General features: G+C 40.9%; 1 protein-coding gene across 3 annotated transcripts in view; it reads left to right on the forward strand.

The window, feature by feature from the left end:
* Positions 1 to 827: 827 nt before the first annotated feature.
* Palld (palladin, cytoskeletal associated protein) overlaps positions 828 to 22,555 on the forward strand; it is a 364,130-nt gene continuing 342,402 nt past the window's right edge. For all 3 annotated transcript variants that reach the window (XM_057752401.1, XM_057752402.1, XM_057752403.1), the window contains exon 1: positions 828 to 1,763. In XM_057752401.1, coding sequence (XP_057608384.1) covers positions 835 to 1,763 — 929 coding nt within the window. In that variant the 5' untranslated portion in view covers positions 828 to 834. The remainder of the gene's footprint in view (positions 1,764 to 22,555) is intronic.

Genomic DNA, 22,555 nt, shown 5'->3' on the forward strand with positions numbered 1-22,555 from the left:
GATGGTTTTGACCCATTAGCCAAATAAACCTTTTCCTCCCCACGTTGTTTCTGCTCATAGGGATTATTAAGCTACAGAAATCAAATTAGGACAGTCAGAGTTACTAATATTATCAAGTACTTATCTGAAAGCATTGTTGAAATGAGCCCCCTGAGGAGGTATGTGATGAGGGAAGGGCCCAGAAAACAGCCCCCTACATGTGTACATGTGTAAGCTGTGTGCCTGCTGAAGACCTCATCTTCCTGGAATCATTAGTTAGTAGTTACTGTGATGCTTTGTGCTCCTTACAGGGTGTATGTTAACCTGGAATTACAAACCATGCCAGGCATTGTAACCCTCACCTGTAGGCCTCAGACCTGGCAATCGAGACAAGATTATGTGTTCAAAGCCAAGCTAGCTGCATAGCAAGATACTATCTTAAAAACCGAAAATAAATACTGGGCGGTGGTGGCGCACGCCTTTAACCCCAGCACTGGGGAGGCAGAGGCGGATGGATCTCTGTGAGTTTGAAGCCAACGTGGTCAACAAGGCTCCAAAGCTACAGAGAAATCCTGTCTCGGGGGGGGGGGGGCACTAAAATAAATAATTAATTAATCTTAAATTGTGAACACATGAATATTTGAGCTTTCTTTCCCTTTACAGAATAAAAAAGATTGTTTTATTGGCTTACCCTCGTGTTTCTTTCAATAGGTTGTTACTAGGGATATAAAACAAATCAGGATTATTAGCACTGATAAAGATTCTATGTTGTTTTTCAGAAAACAAGACCGCAGGTTTCCTGTGTCTCCCTCCAGCCCTCCTTCTACAAGCTACGTGTGTGAAGGCTGCTCAAAAATGTCAGAGACTTCCTCCCATGACTCCTTCTATGATTCCTTATCAGACATGCAGGAAGAGGGCAAAAGTGCTGACTTCTTCCCAGGGCTCTCTGCATTTCTCAGCCAGGAAGAAATAAACAAAAGTCTCGACCTGGCCCGCAGAGCTATAGACAACTCTGAAACTGAAGACTTTGACTCCGAAAAGGAGATCTCGCAGATTTTCAGCAAATCTCCTAAAAGCCTCTGCAAACCTCCTTCCCACGAGGAGACCAAATCCAGCGAGCAGACTCCCTCAGAAGGGCCTCAGCACAAGAGGACAGCACCTGCCCAGCCTCTGGCAGGGGAGCATACTGAAAAGATCGCTTCCCCAGCTTCAAGGAGAAAACCTGGGGTATCACCCCTGCTGGCCAGCCCCAGCTACATCCGGAGCCTCCGCAAGGCTGAAAAACGAGGTGCAAAAATTCCCAATCCAAGTGCAAAGCCCAAAGCTGCCCCACAAAGCAAAGACGGCTCCCAGAACCAACTTTGCGACAAGGCGGCTAGTTTCATTGAGGAGCTGACTTCCATATTTAGAGAGGCAGCCAAGCCAAGAAACAGAAGCCCAAACGGTGAGTCCTCATCACCAGACAGTGGGTATCTGTCTCCTAAAAATCAGCCTTCAACTCTGACGAGTCCCTCGGCCAGTCAGAGCCCCACTGGAGACCAGCTAGACCAACAGGAGATGGAAGCAGAGGTGAAGCTAGCCCAGGGCAGCCTTTGCTACCAGGCCCAACAAGCCCCAGAAGAGGCCTTGGCACACACCCACATCCCTCACCCACAGCCCCAGAAAGCCCGTCACTTGCCTTCTGCACCTCGTTTCATCCAGAAGCTGAGGAGCCAAGAAGTCGCTGAAGGAAGCAGAGTTTATTTGGAGTGTAGGGTCACCGGAAACCCAACGCCCCGAGTCAGGTAAGAACTCTTTTATTATGAAGGTCTAGTGATTTTTGTTGACTTCCGGTGCTACTTCAGGGAGAAGAAGAGCGGATTCTTGGATGGCTAGCCTTCTAGTTTCTGTAGTAGAATTTCCCAAAAACCTGCCAGACCAAAAGAAAAAAAAAAAAAAAAAAAAAACTTGCCAAGCAACCAGCACTACCAGGTACCAGGTGTCCCAAGTAGGACGCGTTGACGAGGCAATGAGAAGTACTAGCAGGCTGTTATAGAGGAGTCCATATTTTTCAGAACCTAGAGGGTGTAAAATGTGAAAATGATTTATCAAAAGTATGAATAAAAGTGTTTTTGGTCATGAGTCACTGAAGAAGGTAAAAATTATTCCAAAATTATAAGTTACTCAGAGGTGCAGAGTGGAAAGTATATGGACATCAAGCACAGATGAACCCCAAGTAGACATCAGTCCGAGGCATCGACCAAATTGCCGTATTAACTATGGACAAACACAACACCTCCATCTCCAAAGCGATGCAACCAGAGTAGGGAGACTTTCTGTAAGGAAGAACAATAAGCCAAGTCCAGAACACAGCTGCGCTTAGTCCTGGACACCAGAGCAGGGCTCAGTCAAAGATAGCAGTGCAGACCTAGGGTCAAAAAAGCCTCAACCATGACTGTTACGATTTCTATAAACTCTTCCTTCTAAATTATAGGATGTATACCTTCTCCTGTGCACGGAAAGTTTAGGAGAGGAACCTTCGACAATACTGCAGGGCTTGCAATCAGAAGTCTTCCTTGGACTTGTTCTGTCCTTTAAATGAGGACATTTGGTACTTAGTGTCTTTATCCTTGAGATGGAAAGTGTAATAAGAAATCACATTCTATTTTTTGATGATTGAATTAAACCATATGTAAAACAACAATGAATTACTATGACCTTGCGCCTCGTGTTACCAGATCTCTTTATTATATCTCGTTTCTTAATTGCAAGTCAGGATTAAACTATAAAAATAAGTATTCATTGATTTATTTGAATGTCTTTTGTATAATTTGTTTAACTTTATTTTATGTACATTGGTATGAAGGGATCAGATCCCCTGGGACTGGAGTTACAGACAGTTGTGAGCTGCCATGTGGGTGCTGGGATTTGAACCTAGGTCTTCTGGAAGAACAGCCAGTGCTCAAACCGTGTAAATGTGTAAAAACAAATTCAAATAATTTAATTTAGAAAATAATGAGGTAGACAAGGGTGTCAGCAAGTCAAGACAGACTTCATCCTTTGGGTCTTCCTGTGTGTGCTCATGCACAGATTGTCAGCTGCGATCCTTCCCTCACCACCATTGCTCAGAACTCAACATGAGTGCTGTTTCCCTGCTCCTCAGTGTCGATTTTTACTGGAATTTTTGATATATTTAAGAAACTGACAGCAGGGGGCAGTAGAAACCTTCTTAAAGCATTTACTGGGCTGTTCTGTAATCTGCATTTATGCATTTTCCAAAGCAATTTGTTTCTTTCAGATTCTAGTCGAGCTTTAAAAAAAAAAAACTATCGATTTTAGGAACAAATAATCGGTGAGAAATATATTCATATGCAATTCAAAACAGTGCTACTGGTTTTGAAACTATGTGGTTCAATTTACATGTATGCCCAAAAGAGCATCTTGCAACAGCAATATAGAGCAAATACATCACTTTTCAAAACTGACCAAAAGCACTCTACTTAGCACCAAAGAACTCAATCAAATAAGAAGGCCGTGATTTCATGTTAAAGTTTACTTGGTCGTTTGGTAACTCTCACAGTACAAGAAAATCATGCCTGGGATTCATGGGATGGGGGCTGGACTTTCTGGGTTTAGACATTAATTTAGTTAGTCGAACAGTATTATTAACGATTGTCTCATGCCATCCCCAGTGTACCAAAACCAACGACTAATGCTCATTAGATATGGCAAATTGTCTCCTGCAGTCATTAAATCTTGGTGCTTCATGGTCCATTGTCTAGTTAACTGAACATTTTGTATCTTTGAGAGTTCATTTTTGTTTTATTTATAAGGTGGGGTGTTTTGTTTTAATTTCTGTTCTATGAACCTTGGTCATCTTGATCGTGCATTTGGAAGCACACCAAACTCCAAGATCGTTAAACTTTATTGACCACAAAAGACATGCAATGGTCTTAGTGGAAAATCTTCTGTGAAGGCCATTGTGTATAAGGAAGAAAACCTTTAGTAAAAAGTGCTCGCACGGGGGCACTGGAGCTCGCCTCAACCTGAATCAGTCTGGGGACACTGACCTACATATTAATGAGACCTAATGGGTTGACAGAGCGTCTTCTCCAGGATCCAGAAGTAGCTGATTGTCTTGGGAAACGGAAGGGAGTGTCAAGCAGTCTGAAGCAATCAATGGGCAAAAGTCCAAAAGAGACTGATTGATGAATGCGCGGGCCCATTGTATTGAGAAGTTGGCAGGTATCCTGGGAAGGGACAGGGTGTGGCTGGGTGGCAGACCAGAGGAAAGTATGCACCCTTTGGCAGGTATGACAGCAGGTGCCAGAATGCAGAGGTTGGGGCTAGAGCTCAGTAAGAAACTGGACTTTTCAATCGTATAAGTAAATGAATAGTAAGACCACAGCTTCAGAAGGACATAGGAGTGCAAGGAATATCTATTCAGTTCTGAAGAAATGAGGCAGAAATTTAGTGCTGTATTTTACTGTAGTCAAGATAAGGAAACAGTTTGATACAATGACATAGCTAGCCTACAGACCTGCTAGAGAGCCTCATTAGAGACCCTAAAATAGGGCCTGAATAGAGACTGCTTCAAAACCCTGAGCTCGATGTGGCAGCAGTGCCTGTAATCCCAGCACTGGGAATCAGAGAACTCTTTTGAGTTCAAAGCCAGACTGACGTAAATAGTGAATTTCAGGCCAGTCGGGACTATATGGTAAAACTCTGTATTAGAATACAAAACAGAAGGAAAACCCTGAGAATTATCATCCTAATAAATTAGGTGAAGGAGCCCCAGCTAAGAGGGGTTAGGGGAACAACAGTGAGAAGCCAGGCTACTCGTAAACACTAACACCCTCCACCACCACACATGTCACAAATAAGACATGGAAGTGGTGCCCTTTCTCTCCTTTATTCTTCCACAGCCAGAAAAATCTCCACAAGTAAAGGAAAGAGAAAATATGTCTAAATTGTATTCAAATGCTATGTAAGTCATTTGTTAGCAATTTTAATTTAAAATTTTTAAAGATTTTATTTGTTTATATGTGGGTGATTATGGCTCAGTGTATTCGTCTGTGTGCATGTATGTGCGTGTGAGTGTGTGTGTGAGTGTGTGTGTGTGTGTGTGTTGCCCATAGAGGTCAAAAGAGGGCATTGAAGACTTCTGTGAGCATCTGATAGGTTCTGAATTCTGGTTCTCCTGATTGAGCAACAAGCACCCTTAACCTCTGAGCTGTTTCTCTGGCCTCATACAAGTTGAACTGTTACATCGTCGGTTTCTCCATTTACATCCTGTACTAATGTTCCTCCTTTTTCAGCCTTCACAGGAATGTAGGGACACGGCACCCAACACCAACCACTTTCCATGGTTCTCTGCTCTCAACTTTTGAGTGGATAAGTAACTCATGGAAGCAGGTTGTGGTCTGTGCTTATTATATAAACACTGGGAAGAAAGAGACAGAGCTCTCTGGAGTCTTAGGTCAGCCTGAGCTACATAGCAAAATATGGTCTCAAAACAAACACGATGACTTTTAGTATTCTCAAAGAGCATCCTCCTCTTTCTCCTCATCCTCTTTCTTCTTCTTCTGAAACAGGGCCACACTATGTAGCCTTGGTTGGCATGAAACTCACTATGTAGGACTACATAGGACAAGACTGGCCTCAAACTCACCGAGATCCTTCTCCTTCTGCTTCTGTAGTGCTGGAATTAAAGACATGAGCCACTGTGCCTGACCCACTTTCTGCTTTTAAAAATATGTTAAAGGACAATTGTATTTTTTAGACTGCTTAAATTTAAGAGGCCTAAGAAACAAAACTATACAATAATGCATCAAGTAATAAAAAATGGTTAATTAATCTCAGAGTCTGCAATGCAAGTCAGGTGGTGTTATTCCCTATCCTGTGGTCTGGGTCCACAGGAAGGCCTCACCACTAAATGGCAGTTTCTGGCTCACTGACAGCCTCAGAGGCAGAAGTGAGGGCAACTACCATGCTTAAAAATCAAGGAAAATCACAATAAAACATAGCATGGATCTTTATCTTAGGAAGAGAATTTGGATGGGGTACAAGCACATCTGTGGACTGTGATGGTTTGGGAAAATATGACAATAACACCATTAGCCAGTAGGTTGTAAATGTGAAGATACAGGTTGAGACAGCAATATATTATCAGATTAATAAAATAAAAATAACTGACAATTATATTTGCTGTTACTACAACATGAAACATAGTTACAAATAATTTGGAGCACAGTTTTGAAATAACCAGTGAGTTTAGGAAGTACATATAAAACCTCTATATAACATCTCTGTGGATGTTTAGTTATATCAACTATAAAATGTCCAAACTTCCTTTCTGGAAGTCAGGGGAAATTATTGCAGTCACCCTTGACCCCTCATGTTCTCACACCCCATCTCTGGTCCATCCAACAACCCAGTTCTTTCTCCCCTTCCAATCACCAAAGTCCGATTCTTCTCTCCATCGCTTCCAGTTCTCTAGCCCAAGCCGTCATCTTTCCTGGGATACTTGTATGGCCGGGTCTACATTGGTTCACCACCGTCACATGATACCCACCACAGCTCTTTTTAGTGGGGTTGTCATCACAGCGTTGCCTACAGTGACTTCATATCTCACAGGGATTGAATGCACTGGCCCGGCAGGTACAATAGAGCATCTCCTCTCTGATTTATCCCCTACTTCTGCCACCATGGGATCTTACCTCCCTCATTGCGGGCCTTTGTGCCTTCTGCTCCTGCTGCTAGGAATGCTCTTTCTTCATATTTTTTTCTGACATTGTCTTTAGGGTATGACCTATAACTATCCTATGTTAAAAGGGGGAGTGTCCTGCCCATACCACAAAAATCCACTCTCTGGTATTTTCCTCCATAAGCTCTTATGCCATACTATGGTTTCTAGTTTAATTTTTCTATACATTTTCTTCAATAGAATAAAAGAGAATCTTTGAGTCTCTGAGGTCTAAAACAGTATCTGGCATATACCAGGTGATCAACAAATATATTTTGAATAACTATAAATTCCACTCCTAGGCATACATCTGGAAGAAAATTTTGTCCATGTATTCCAAACATCATTGTTTTAATACAACTGAAAAAGCTAAAAAGCAAATGAATAAATTAAATTGTGATATATCTATAATGAATCAACTACAGGTGAATTTGTCAGATCTGAAACTCAAAAAAAAAAAATCAAGATTACACAAGTTAAAAAGAAGTTGTCTTAGGTAGGGTTTTATTGCTGTGAAAAAGATATCATGACCACAGCAGCTTTTATAAAGGAAGACATTTAATTGGGACTGGCTTACAGTTCAGGGGTTCAGTCAGTTATCTCATGGTAGGAAGCATGGCGGCCTGCAGGCAGATGTGATGCTGGACAGGTAGCTGGGAGTTCTACCTCTGAATCTGTAGGCATAAGACACTCTGGCCAGGCTGGAGCTTCTGAGACCTCAAGACTCACCCCCTAGGTACACACATACTCCAGCAGGCCTGATAGTACACTACCTCCTGAGTACCACTCCTTACGTGACTATGGGAGCCATTTGTATTCAAACCATGACAGAAGTACACAGTGGCTCAGTTAGCAGAGTACTTCATTAACAGTCACAAAACCCAGGATTGCTCCTCAGAAGTGGAAGAAAAACAAAAACAACAAGAACAACAACAAAAAATAACAACTATAATCCAGACACTAGGGCAGTGGAAGCAGGAAGGAGGCTTATAAATTCAAAGTCATCTTGGCTACAAAAGGAGACTGAGGCCAGCCTGGGCTTTATCAGTATATAAAACTAGCATTAATAGTGTTAATATTATTAACATTATTAATTAATAATAATGAATAAATATTTTCTTAAAGTTACTGCTTAAGACATCTTAGGCTTACTGAAGTAATAAGAACACAGAATAGTGTACAAGAATGTCGAATGCTACATTAAAGATGACTTTATCAACAGAGACAAAAAGAAAGAGGCTTCGCTTGTGTCTGCAATATTTTGTATTTAAGATGTGTGAGCCAAAATTTTTATGCATAAGGTTGAAAACCCCTGACTTTTATTTTCCTTTACTATCTATACTATTTATACACTGATACTGTGCATGATTTAGTCCAGAAAAACTACCCAAGAGAGCCAGGTGCATATAGTTCAGTGATAAAGTATCTATCTACACTACACATTCAAGGCCCTGGGTTCAATCTCAGTACCAGAAGAAAATCGTCAAGAAAATGTTTTGGTGTCTTGCAAAATGAATTGGAAAGACTGGATCATAGTCATTTTCCATTATAAATTATTTGTTAACCAATTTTCTTGGCTGCATTAGTCATATTTTGGGTCTTTTAAAACCGTATTACATGGGATAAAACCGGATTCGCTGAACATAGTGGACAATGAGGACTGCTGAGAAGTGAAGAACAATGGCACTGAGTTTTGATCCTACTGCACGTACTGGCTTTGTGGGAGCTTAGGCAGTTTGGATGCTCACCTTACTAGACCTGGATTGAGGTGGGTGGTCCTTGGACTTCCCACAGGGCAGGGAACCCTGATTGCTCTTAGGGCTGACGAGGGAGGGGGACTTGAATGGGGGAGGGGGAGGGAAATGGGAGGCGGTGGCGGGGAGGAGGCAGAAATCTTTAATAAAGAAATAAATTAATTAATTTAAAAAAATAAAACCATATTTTGTTTTTCTATTTTATCATGTTCCAATAAAATATTATGTATTCAGTCTCATGCCAAAGACATTTTATGGTATAGTCTACCCAGGTTATAGCTACAGAATTCAAAGAAAAAATCTACGTTAAGACATTTGCATTTATGTATGTGTATGTGCATATATATACACATACACACACATAACTTTTCACAACCAGCCAAATTAAATCTAAAGTCTGATAAGACTTACCCATCACCATCCCCGCAGTTCAAATGCTTCCCATTCATCCTGTCATTCGGATTAGAGCAGGCATAAACCAGGGCAGAATCCACAAGAAAACAAAAGCCGGTGTTGTGCCTCTTCTACCCAGTTAATCCTAAATTTCTTATTCCTTTGTCATTATTTTAAATCTTGTCTTCCTTCTCCATATATTTTCATCGATTGAAGATAATGAGGTCTTTCCGTGTTGCGGAAGTCAATAAATGTTCCACAGAGCATCAACTTACTGTTGAACTAGAAATCAAAAGATGTAAGCAACAGAATAGTGTCTTTCAGATGCAGAAATTGAGGCTTTTCTCTGCTTTCTTCACATACTGTTTCAGTGTCCAAAAGGTGCATGGTCTGCTTGCTGCTTTGTCCTCTCTCCTATCCCTCTGTTCTTTCTCAACCCACTTCTGTCTAAATACCTGCCCACCTGGAATTGTCCCTTTAGAACGCTGGCTAATTTCTCTATAAACAGAAGGCTCTCATTGATGAAATGGTTGAATCTTTCACTTTAGAGCTTAAGAAAATAGAATAACTTGGTACCACTGACCCCGGCCCCACCTCCACTGCTTGCCAGAACTGCTGTTGCTGCCTTTTCTAAGTCTTACTTCCTCTTCTTGGGCAGCACTAGAATATGTGACAAGCACATTCATGGAGTCCATGATAAGGCTGCTCAGGCTGCTATTTCAGTAAATCAAGAAGCAAGCTTCAGGGCCTGCAAGATGGCTCAGCAGTCATGGACATTTGATGTCAGGATTGATGAGATCTAAAGTAGTTCTGAGAACCCAGATGGTAAAGGGGAGAACCAATGGCTACAGTTTGTGCGCTGGCCATCATATGTACACTGTGGAAGATGCACAGGCATGCATTCCCAAATACACATACAACACTGATGATGGTGGTGGATGGATGGATAGATAGATAGATAATAGATAGATAGATAGATAGATAGATAGATAGATAGATAGATAGATAGATGGGAATATATGATAGATAGTTCCAAAAAAAATTAAATAAACGAAAGAGCAAGCTATGTCCAAGAAAAATAAGTATTATTGTAGTTGTGGTGGTTTGAAAGAAAATGGTCCCAAAGGGAGTGACACTGTTAGGAGGTGTGGCCTCGTTGGGGGAGTCTGTCACTGAAGGGGTGGGATCTGAGGTCATTTCTCAGCTCTACTCAGTGTGTCAGCCAACTTCTTGTTGCCCCTGAGTCAAGATGTAGCACTCTGAATTCCAACACCGTGTCTGCCTGCATGCTGCCATGCTCCCCATCATGATGATAATAGACTGAACCTCTGAAACTGTAAGCGAGCCACCCCAATTGAGTGTTTTCTTTATAAGACTTGTCATTGTCATGGTGCCTCTTCACAGCAATAGGAACCTGAACTAAGTTGTAGTCAAGAATTTGTTGGTGAGAACTGTCAGTGGTGTCGCTCATAAATAGTAGGAGCCAAATCGGGCATGGTCATCAATTTATCTCTCAGTGCTGAAGCTTCTCCATTTAACAAGAAAGCTAATAAGCAAACATTTTAATAAAATTACTTAAAAATAAGGCATTCATAGATAATCCCTTCAGAATTAGAAGTTGACTTCCAAAAAAATTAAAAAATTCATCGACTGTGGATTCTAAAGCAAGAGAGAAATGTGGCTGCACAAAGTATCAGATAGATCACTCAGTAAGTTGAAGGTTTCATTCCTCAGTGGACTTCCCAGCAATAGAAATGATGAACTGCATTGGACATGTAGACATATGTTAACACATATTAGCGTCTCACTTATAAAGTTATTTCTTATGGTTTCTTTTGGAACTGGAGAGACGACTCGGTGGTTGACAGTGCTTGCTGTATAATCATGAGGGCCAGAGTTTGGGTTCCAGAACCCTTATAACAAGTCAGGAGTCCTACCAACACCTGTAAGTCCCATTCTGATCGATTCAACACAGTCTTCTGGCCTCTGGGTATGTGCACAGTGCATGCTCACACATGTACACCCCATCCCACCCCACACCACACACACACACACAATTAATTTATTAATTGCATCTTTTTAAAGTGCTTGCTTTTACTGCTGTTGATTTGGTATAAACTCCCCCATATTCTGTCTGCTCAAAAATCATGGAACTTCTTTCCTTTGTTTCAAATCTCTGCACTGCTGTTCCCTTTTTACCACCATTCGATGCCGGAAAGAGGATGCTTCAACATCACAAGACAAACACATAGCTGGGAAGAAAGGCAAATGGGTGCAGAAAGGCATTTCTGTGCCTACTTTCCCAGAGTCCTAGATTGGAGTGTCAGGATCAGAATCCAGTCCTTCCCTGGGGCCATGTCCCCTGCTCCCTGTACATTGCTACTTTCTAGCAACTTTTGCCCTCTTGACCTTCTGTCTCTTAATGGCTGTGGGGGATGGGAATAAAGCGACGAAAAAGTGATTTCTTCCACTCACCCTCCCCCATGCTCCTAATGCCTCCCCATCCTCTCCCTAACCTCGGTGCTGTGAAGGTCTGTCATGGATTGTGACTTTCTGTCAACTTGGAAAGCTTTCCAAACCCAGGCCTCTTGACTATTGTGTTCTGGAGGCTCGTTAAATTGTTTCCCCAGCTTGTTTCATAGTACCTGTTAAATATTTACTAATGTCAATTGAAGGTGGTTTCCCAACACTTTAACCACTCCTTGTTTTTGTATTCCAATAATTTTAGCAGGAAAAAAAAACTCTAAAAAGAATGTGAGTAGCAAATACAGACTTCCCCCCAGCTAGAGAGATTGGCTTTGGTTTTGTACTGTCTCGCTAAGTATTATACCATGCTGCAAAGCGCTCAGAAGGAAGAAAAGGAGCCTTTGGATACTTACCCGCTTGAAACTACTGTTTAACAAGAAGCTGACTGTCAAGTTTCAGATGCCTTCACAGCCAGAGCTGCTCAAGCTTTCCAATCTTTCTGATTTAATTTCTTCGTGACCCTCTTCTTCATTTGCCTGGGGCGATACCTCACTTCAGAGCAGAGTTCGGTACAGGTATAATTACAGCAATTACAAGCTCTCCGTAAACACCGCATTCTTTTGTCTGTTAGGAGTTACCTTATAAATGTAACTGTGACAAACATAATGATGTCTAAAATCCGGTGTAGCTTACTACATAAAGCAAGATGCAAAACTCTTCTCCTTGGCATGTTCCAGTGACATGTAGCCATGGAAATACTTCTTTTCCTCTTGTTTTTAGGTCTTTGTGCCACAAAACAGTAATATATTTAATAATCTGCTGTGACGAGAGTGAACGACTAGCCACATAGTAGTTCAATGATAGAGAAACATAATTGCTCGCCTTCCCTGGGGAAAAGCTACTGAACACAGGTGGGAACTCACTTCCTTCTCTAGTTTATGAGTTCCAACAGCAAAAGCTGGCTACACATGGTCCCAGCAACCTGTTTCCACTGATGCTGCAACCTTCAGCCACAAAGCATGCATAAGGATACACTAGGAACTGAGGCATTTTCCCCTAAGGGGATAGAGAGCATTTAACCTTGGCTGCTGGAGTTGGAGAACTGTTTCTAGAGAGAAGGATAGAAGTTTGGGGAAAGGATCTCCCAGTAATAGAGGAGAGTCTTCCAAAAGGAAGGGTGAAGGAGAGAAAAGAAAAAAAAACAATAATAAAAAGAAAACTCATGTTGGAAGAAAATGGAATCTTTCTTTAATAGGAAGATCTTCAAAATCATTTTTACCAGCAAAGAGGTTGTCCCAGTTCATGTATATCCACAGAGATGGTTCCAACTGTTTTTCTGCAGAGAAGGCAATAGATGTGTAGTTAAAGGAAGTCTACGGAGATGAAGCGGGAAGCGCTTCTGATTCAGTATGATCTCTAAACAAACACAGGTAAAGATGAAAAGTTCTCCACAGCTTTTCATGAATTTGATTATGGTTAAGGAACCAGTAAAAGACACTCAGCTTTCTAGATAGATAATCATGTGATGACATTAGTCAAAAATGAGATCTGTTCAAGGTAAGATATAGTTAGATATAATTAATCCCATCTCGGGGCTTTGTCATCCCCTAGGGAACACCGCGGGACTGTGACCAGCAGAAACATAGAACATTGTCCCATCACTATTGGACACCACAGTGATGTCAGATGAAGACTAACATGTACCATAAACTGATAGGAAATTCTTCTTAGACCTTTGACCATCATCCTAACACCGTATCTTAAAATGACTCCTTTTATATTTCTTATGAACCTACTGTAGTTAAAACTTTATGAGGATGGTGATCCTTCTCCCAGCAATCTAAATGGATACAATAATATTAATAGGCAGTATTGCGTGAGTACTTACATATGTCAGACTATCATTTAAGTCTTCATATGCACCGGTTCACTAGTTTCTATAAACTAGATACCACGAAGTTATGGACTCTGAGATGTGTGTTTTGCTACAGCTAGCCTGTAGATAATCAAAGTGCATGTTAAAGAAGATATTTTATAAACACTGTCAAATAACAATCAGGATATGGCTTCAATGGCTTAGGCACAGACAAGCTTGCTCAGAACTGCCTTTGATCATTTTAGTTACTAGCCTGCTTGATGCTTATGTGGTTTGGAGCTGATGTACCGATGGAGGCTCACTAGACAAAGGCTTGTTTGTCAGTCTGTGGTGTTATTGTTGATGCCGTGGAACCTTTAGGAGGCGGATGGCAGTGGGAAGAAATTAGATCATTGGATGTGCTCTTGAAAAGTCTCTCTCTGGTTCCCACTCACCATGAACAGTTTGCTGTATTTATCGCCTCTATAATTTTTGGGAGAATCACTGCAAATCCAAAGTAACTATGGATCGAAATCTCTGAAACTCTGATCCCAAATATATGTTCCCTCCTTTAAAATTTATTGATCTCCGGAAATTTGTCACCATGAAATACAACTGACTAATACAGCACCGTATGTTGCTTTTGTATTTATTTCTCGACGGCATCCTACAGTAGTTGGAGTATGTTAGATTCGACCTTTATCTATGTTAAAGATAAATAGGACAGGAATAGTTTAAGGAAATTACCCAATTACCCAGTATTAGTAGAACCCATCCAGATTTCTTGCTTTGGATAGCTACCCGATACTGTCAAATAAAGCAGAGTGGCATGTACAGTGTTCTCAGAGGTTGGTACCCTGACAGAGTTTGGGTTAGCCCCCATTCACATTAGAAACATCTCATTGAGCTGTCGATTATTTCTCTAAAACCAATGCCTATGCATGGCTTCTTTCCATTACCCCAGACAACATCAAGAAAACCCAGAAAAGAAAAGGCACTATGATCTGTGATTTCATGGTCCTCCCAAGAAAACGTTACACTGTGTGCATTTCCAGCACACCTAGTAGTGTTGACATGGGGGGGGGGGCGCTCAGCATCTTTATGGTAGAATAAGCACTGTGGATACACCCTGAGAAAGCAGAGCAATAGAGCCGTGTGTCAGATCTCTTTCTCTCATAAACAGAGCAGTAATGCCAAGAACAGAATAAATATGATTTGTAATCCAGCATGGCACTATTTGACTCTTATGTTTCATTGCCAGCATTTTAATTAGGAATGTATTGGCATATGTTGGCCACAATCCTGCTATATGGAATTATATTGTGTGCCAAGGATAAGGGCAAATCATGGCTGCCTGGAATAGAGCAGGGAAGGACTACAGCAACAAGAACAGCATTTCGTTCAATGATTGTTAATGGAGTTTTGTTACAAAAGACCATTGCAAAATCCAACGCAAGATGGCAAATTTATGGAACAAATAATTTTAACCTTGAAGTGGTAGCTGTTGGAAGGAAGCGTCGAGATAAATGAAATCATTGGCTTTTCCACTCTGCAGGAGCTACCACATAAGAAGTCACTGAGCGTATCAAGTTAGCAGAAAGATCATCAGGGGTCATGTGGTAGTGGTCAGGCAAGCAAGGAGACTCTACAAATGCTGTCGTCTCCCTCTTGAATCAGTTTCACGTGCTAGAAATAGGCACTAATCCTTTGTACACACTCGGTTTTGTAATATCCCAATCAAATCACTTCTACCCTAGATTTTAGCATTTGGGTAAAATTTTAATGGAAGTAGATTGAGCCTATGTTGTAAGAGACTCATTTGTTTCACTATGTCTTAATGGAGCATGCCGATGAGCCATGTTCAAATTAGGAAGCCATCGGTCTGTTAATTATAGGAAAATAATAGTTTAAACAGCAGGTATTCCACAGAAGAGCAACTAGTTAGCATCGTCTGTGTGAGAGCTGTTGTGTTTGGATTGAGCTTTTTTTCCAAACCCTAACAGGCCTTTGAAAGACAAATAATGAATCCACTAACAAGGTGTATCTATTTCCCTCCAAATCAAAGCGACTTTATAACCACTATATCATCTATAATATATACCTGCAAGACTTAGGCTGCCAATTAAGAAAAACTTAATACACCCCTAGTCCCTTTCATCTGAGAGTCTTAAACTCCGAGCATTGATCCAGCTGATGTACCATTGCACAATATCTTTGGTTCTTTGGCATTTGAAGGCGTGTTCCTAATAAGGCCTAAGAACAGCTCTCTGCCTTCCAGCTGCTTCTTCCCACACACACCTCAGGTGTCCAGAGGACAAGGCTAGCCCTTAGCCGCTGGCGGTGTTCCCTGTGCCCAGCTTCTGGCCTCTGTGTGGGGTCTTCCTTAAATTCTCATCTGTCACACATGCTGTTCTTCTCTTTATTTTGATAGGTCTGGTTTTCGATTCTAACAAATCAGGAAAAGATTAAGCCCAACTAAAACCTGTCCTTCATTACAGTTGGCTCTGACTGAATGTTCAATTTTCTCACTCACGCCCTTGGAATTAGAATAAAATATGAGCCAATCTGAAAGAGGTGTTGGTTTTATCTTCCCTGTCCCTCATATTAGCATTGCAAACAAGTCCTGTTTTTTCTTTTGTCTTCTTGCCTTGCTTTCCTCTGCCAGGCCTGCTCACCCTCCAGGTAGGTTTATAGAAAGAAAACTTGGATTTCTTCTCATTATTCCAACATAACATATACCTGAACTGATTACCTGTGCTTTGTGCTCATGGGATTATGTAAAGCAGGGGTTAGGATTCTGGCACCTCAGTGTTTTCTCAGGGTCTCCCCTATATAGATATACTTCATCAGTCAGATGGAGCAAGTGGATCTCACATGGTCAGAGTGGTAAGGGGGGTGCAAGTCACAAGTTATACAACTATGGGCGACCAATGAAGGTTCCAAGGAGGGACTCAGAAAGACTCAAGGTGGAGGATTAGAAGCGATAGCGTGACAAACCATTCCAAGAAGAAATGAAAAAGGCTGAGTCGGAGATGTTGAGTGCTAGAGACCACGATGACATCTATATCCCAAGTGTTTCCAGACCAAACATGTAAGGAAAAGAAATGAACAAGCGAGAGCTTCCCCCTTTGCCAGCCAGTCCTGGCATTAGTCTGAGCTATTCCAGAACATGCGGTTATGTGGTCATGATAACAAACATTTAACACTGATGTGACAGCAATTATTCTGAAGGGCCATGAGTCAGTCTTGAAAAGATGCTAATAGGATTAGGGTAATGAATTTGGGATTGCTTCCTTATGACTCTGAAGATGGGTAGAGGAGGGGATGCAGACACTGTGGTGTGAAGATGTGAAGCCTTGTCATGTCTCTCTCCCTATGACATCATAACGCCTTTCATAATGGATCAGAAATGAAATTTAAAAAACACCCCTTGGATCAAGCTGATACAACGTTGTGTTAAGATTATTAAATCCGAATTCAGCCCCGTATTATTTAATAATGGGGACGTACCCTAAGAGACATATGTTTTTTGTCATTGTGTAAACATCTCAGTGTGTGTTTGCGAACCTCAGAAGACATAGGTCAGTGACTTAATATGGACCTGTTCTGCAGGGTCCAGAGAATGGCCTACAAAAGTTCTCAACTACGTATTGAGCTAAAGTGAAAGAATTTTTTGCCCATCTTTCCTTCTCTATTGGGACTCTGTGTCTACTGTTCTGCTTCTGCACTGCAATGAGTGGACTGAGATACAAAAATCAGCATCTCATTGACTTCTGTGTTTAAATCCCTTTATTCACATTTATGGGCTGAATAAACTTCACAAAAGAGTAGAAGAGACAGATGAGAAGTTCCCATCACAAAAATCCCTGGGGTGTAAGTGCACTCGAAGGCTAGGGAATCATAGGGTTTGCATGACATTTTCAGACATTAATGTCACATAAAACAGTAAGTGGCCACCATGACAGGTGGGATTTCACCAGATTTTTCTGCTCCTAACTTCAACCAGGTTCTGTTCGTCCCTCTCTCTCCAAATCCTCTGCTTCTCAACTTTCACCTTCCTCCGAATTTTCAGTAGAAATTTCAAATTGTTTGACCACTGATGGTTAAGGGGATGTTCCCCCTTCTAGAATCTTGGCATCAATTGACCCTAGATGTTTCCAGAAGAAAACACTTCTGGAAGAAATTCTTGTGCAAACTACCATCATATCTTTTAAACATTCTTCTAACGTGAGTCATGAATTAAAAGTACTGGCAAGTAACAATGTCATAATTTTTATTAGCAATTGCTTATACAGAAAGAGGATACATGTGTAGATAAATGTAATTGCAGAGCTCTATGATGAATTATCTTTCCTTTTTCTCATATTTGTTAGGGTCTTTGAAACAAGATCACCTTAAAGTAATTTAAAGAAATCTAAAGTGACTAGATGTAATTTTTAAACTAATGATGAATTCAGAGTAGATAACCAAGCCAAGAACTTTGTGATTATTTTGCTCAGATGAATCATGGGACTTCAAGATTTTGGAGAGAATGTACTGGAATTTATCCTAAGGCAGAGGAGTGTTATAGAACCAAAGTTCTGAGCTGGAGCAAAGCTTAAAAGTCAGTATGTAGGTAACTGTCAGGGAGGGACCATGGTGATGCCACCTACCTTTCTCTGTCCGAAGAGTGAACTGAATGTATGTTGGCCTATGTATGTTAACTCAAACTTGAGCTCACAGATGAAGCAAAAAGATTGGGGATACACTTCAGAAATACTCATTTAAACATTGATACAACTGCTGGAAGTCTGTCCCTAACGTCAATGGTCACACAAATCATTTAATGCTCATTCAAACATTCATGAGATGTTAGACCTGAGGCCGACAAGATTATATTGTTGAGGATGTGTCCAACACTTCATGATCTCTGGAGGAATGAATGCTTTTCCTTCCTTGGCAGTTTTGGTTTGGCTCTGACAGGTAAATCTTTCATCTGCAAGCCCTACTCTCATAACGAGACAACCACAGGGAAATATAACAGGCTTTATTTGGGGGCCACCAACCAGCTCCCAATTCATGATATGGAGACTGCTTATTAGTTATGAGTGTTTGGCCTTCGCTTAGCTCTTATTTTAATGTTTCTCTTGATCTATGTTTAGCCTTGGAGCTTTTTACCTTTCTTTCTGTATGTCCTATTGGAACTGCCTCTCATGTCTGACTGGCTGGTGACTACCTGGCTGTGACCTGTCCAGGGCCTGTCCCTTTCTTTCTCCCTCAATCTCTTCCCCCTTTCTTGTTCTTTTCCTTCACCTAGATTTCTCCTTCTACTTATTATCTCTGCCCACCAGCACCCACTATCCCTCTTCTGCTATTGAACTTTTTATTAGACCAATCAGGTGCCTTAGGCAAGGTAAAACCAATGAAACACATATTTACATAATTAAACAAATGCAGCACAAATGTAACCCATCTTAACATTATTAACAAAGGCAAAAACAAAGTTAACACGCCTTCACAGAGTTAAAGTAATATCCCACAACATAAACAAATGTAACACGTGTTTAAATAGATAAATAATATTCTACATCAGAAAAATATGCTATTTACTGCCACCAAGCGTGCAGAATGTGTTATTATACAAGCCATGCTAGGTCATCATGTATAAATGTGATGCAGACACCAAAGATCTTGAAGACTTAAAGGAAAGTAAGCAACTTAAAGGAAAGAGAAGAACTCTGCTTCTCCATATGTATCAAGATAAACAGGACAAATCTCAAGAGAAAAGGAAGAGAGTTCAAGAAAAAAAAATGTGAAAAGAAAAGTCACCTATCAAAATCCCATTTAAAAACAAGTAAAACCAGTGCTGATAAAAATAAGAATATGTAATTTAATGGGTGTAACAGGTCATAAAGAAATTTAAGGCAGAACTACAAAAAAACAACTAATTCCAAGTTTGGGAAATGGTTCAGCTGTAAAAGCACTTGCTGCTATAGATAATAGGACTTGGCTTTTTTCCCCTAGCATCCACAGAGAAAGCTGTCAGGAGTGCAGGCCTGTAACCCAGTGCTGGGGGAAGGGGTGGAGAGAGAGGATCATTGGGATTGCTGACAATCAGTCTAGGGAAAAAATGACAAGGTTCAGCTTCAGAGAGAGACCCTGTCTCAAAGGAATAAGACAGAATTTTAACAGAGCAGGACATGTGACATTCTTTGGCCTCTGTACACTGTACACATACATGAATACACACACACACTAAAAATTTTTAAAATTCAGAGGACAGTCTGGAAAAAAAATCAAAGAATATATTTAATTATTTCATATGGGGCACCATGTTCTCCTTAGCCAGTGGATCACACACACACACTCAAAGATGATAATGTGGGGAAAACAGAGACTGGAGGGAAGTTTGTGAGGTCACAGTCCAGAAGCAGAAAACAGAGCTACCGAGGAGGGGTGCTCTTACAGAGAAATATTTGACCACCGTTAGCCTTTGCCGGAGGACGACTGGAGTCCTCAGGAAGAAAATCATATCGATCAAACACTGCACGCAGTGAGTGTACAAAGACAGAGTTCTTGATTCCTCCTCCAGATGAATCAGCACCTGCCAAACTTCTAAAGAATCAACGCCTTTGTGTGGAGATAGCCAAGGATGGACGAGAGATTTGGAGAGTTCTATGGTGTTGCTGGTAGTTCTATGGTGTTGGTGGGATCTCACGGGGTAGAACGCTGACGATTTTGTAGACCTGGGAACAGCAAGGTGAGAACTGTTCTATCAGAACCAGTGTGCTCATTGCTCCTATTGAAAAACCTCAGCAAGTTTAGGCAAACAAAGGAAATTATGTCACCTCTTCAAGTATTCCTCACCTAATCTTTCCATGTGATATCTATATTAAAACATCTATGAAATGAAAGTTCCAACTTTTCACCCACTATTTCTTAAAGAGAAAGAAGATGGGCATATGAATGGCAAGGCTCTAAACATTCTCAGAGCAAAAGCAGGGATTTAGGACGCCAACCCAGGTTCGTGTTCTCTTATAAAAATGCAACTATTATAACTCCAAGAGAAGAGATCACATAAGCAAGATGGTGTGTAATTTCCACAATCATGTGAGGCACCTCAATGTCAGAGGTTTCGTCCGGGTTTTAACTTTCACTAGCTTGTCTTACAGAACAGGAGAGGTCAATAAAGCTACTCTGAATCTTGTCTTAAGTTTTAAACCTTCTGTTACACTTTCTTCAACCATTCTTTTTTAATAATATATTACCTTAGACCATGACTCTTTCCTGCTACTCGGGGCTCTCCCCAAAGACCTCATTGTGCATTTCTCTCATTGATTCATTTTGCCCTAAGAACGCAACAAAATAAAAGCAAGTTCCATACTTTAAAAGTCTTGTTTCCCTCTGCCTGTAATAAACACTCTGAGGGGTCTGCTTCTGCCTTAGCTGTACTCCTGCTTTCTAGAGACCTGAGGTCTTCTGTCACTCTGGATCTTTCACCACTGCTATCATTACCTTCTTGGATTACTTTTCACAGTATTTTAGAATTGTCATTTTTCTTCAGCTCGCCTATCGTCTTTCCTACAGACTTATATTGGGACGATACTGCCCTTGGAATTTTATGATGTTTAGGTGGAGAATGTGCAGCTGACTGAAGGGGTATTTCAGACATTAGAAATCAAAGTCTTCGCCCCTTGCCTTTTAAAGTGCTAAACCAGACACATATGTTTTACTCCACCCCTAAACAGCAACGTCTTCCCGATGGCGGAAGCTACAGCAATCATTCTACATAACTATCAGTTAGCACATCTAAGACGGCTCGATTTGTTCTCTTCTCATCTGCTACAGAGCAAATTGTTTAGCTGTGATGTTTTACGTCTCAAATTAACTTCCAATTAAAGGGCCTTTTAATTATTTTATATCAACCAGCCAAGAACAGAAATCCCCCATATTGAATCATCCTTACACTAATAATGACTCTCAAGGTTTGGCATTAACATTTATCTCAGATAGGCTTCCAAATCCATGATGATGATCCCGACTCTCCAAACATCTTGAGTCTGCAAATGTTGGCTGGAAATTTGTGAGAACAAGATTTTTTTTTCAAGAGCTACAATGTCTGCCTCCAGACCTGGCTCAAAATCAGACTTCAAAGGCAGATGAAATGAGTGGAGAATTTTTATCTAAATATTTCAACGCATCAAAATTGGGTGAAGGTTCATAGAAAGGAAGAGTTTATTTTCTTTCGAACCAGTTTATACCTATCTACATTTATGTTTAGCCTGTTATTACAGTAATAAATTGGACCCTTCATCCCTTAATGTGAGAATAACCATTCAAGGAACCTTCTGTGATACAGTTTATATTCTTGGTTGCTTTCCCTGTTTTAACACACCAGAATGGCAATACCAAAACAAGCTGTATTCTTATTGAAAGTGTTTTAATATATAGGAAGCATAACTAAATACTTACTGGTGTTTAAGTAGGGTATTATAGCTGAAGGGGGAAAAGCAAAACAAAGCAACAGCAACAAAAAGAAGCTGAGGAAAATGGACATAATTCTGGATAGTGTCTATGATTGCTCACAGTTCTCAAGATTAGAAATGCAGATTTAGTCAGTTATCCTAAGCACGTTAGCCATCACTTCTTGTTTATCTGCAGCATAGTGGAATGTTTCCAATCCATTACCATAAAAAGGAAAGAAAGAAAGAAAGAAAGAAAGAAAGAAAGAAAGAAAGAAAGAAAGAAAGAAGGAGGGAGGGAGGGAGGGAGGGAGGGAGGGAGGGAGGGAGGGAGGAAGGAAGGAAGGAAGGAAGGAAGGAAGGAAGGAAGGAAGGAAGGAAGGAAGGAAGGAAGGAAGGACAGACGGAGTGAGGGAAAGAGGGAGGGAGGGAGGGAGGGAGGGAGGGAGGGAGGGAGGGAGGGAGGGAGGGAGAGAAAAGAAGGAAGAAAGGAAAGAAGAAAGGAAATGGTGAAGGTTGGTGAGATAACTCAGCGGGAAAAGGGGCCTGCCAATAGGCCTGATGACCTGAGTTCAGTTTGCCAGCCCCACTAGTAAAAGGAGAAAACGGGCTCCTGAAATTTGGTGTCTTCATACAGACATGTAAACATATAAATAAACATAATAACTTTGAATTAAAAAATAAAACGGTGAGCATACCAAAAGAATCCAAAGACTTAACAGAATAAGGCGTTTCTGAATGTAAATGGGAAGGCCTGACAATGCAGGTTCAGACTCAGTTTGCTTTAAAGTTAGACAAACTTACAGAATTTATTTTAAACCCTACATTTTTCTTTAAAGAATGCCCTGCACCCATTTCATGTATCTCTCATCCCCACTCCCCAGAATGCAAGCAGCATGCAAAGTTGAACACATAATAAATCTTAGGGGTTTTTAATTGAATT

This window comes from Chionomys nivalis, chromosome 20 (assembly GCF_950005125.1).
Source record: "Chionomys nivalis chromosome 20, mChiNiv1.1, whole genome shotgun sequence".
Taxonomy (NCBI): Eukaryota; Metazoa; Chordata; class Mammalia; order Rodentia; family Cricetidae; genus Chionomys; species Chionomys nivalis.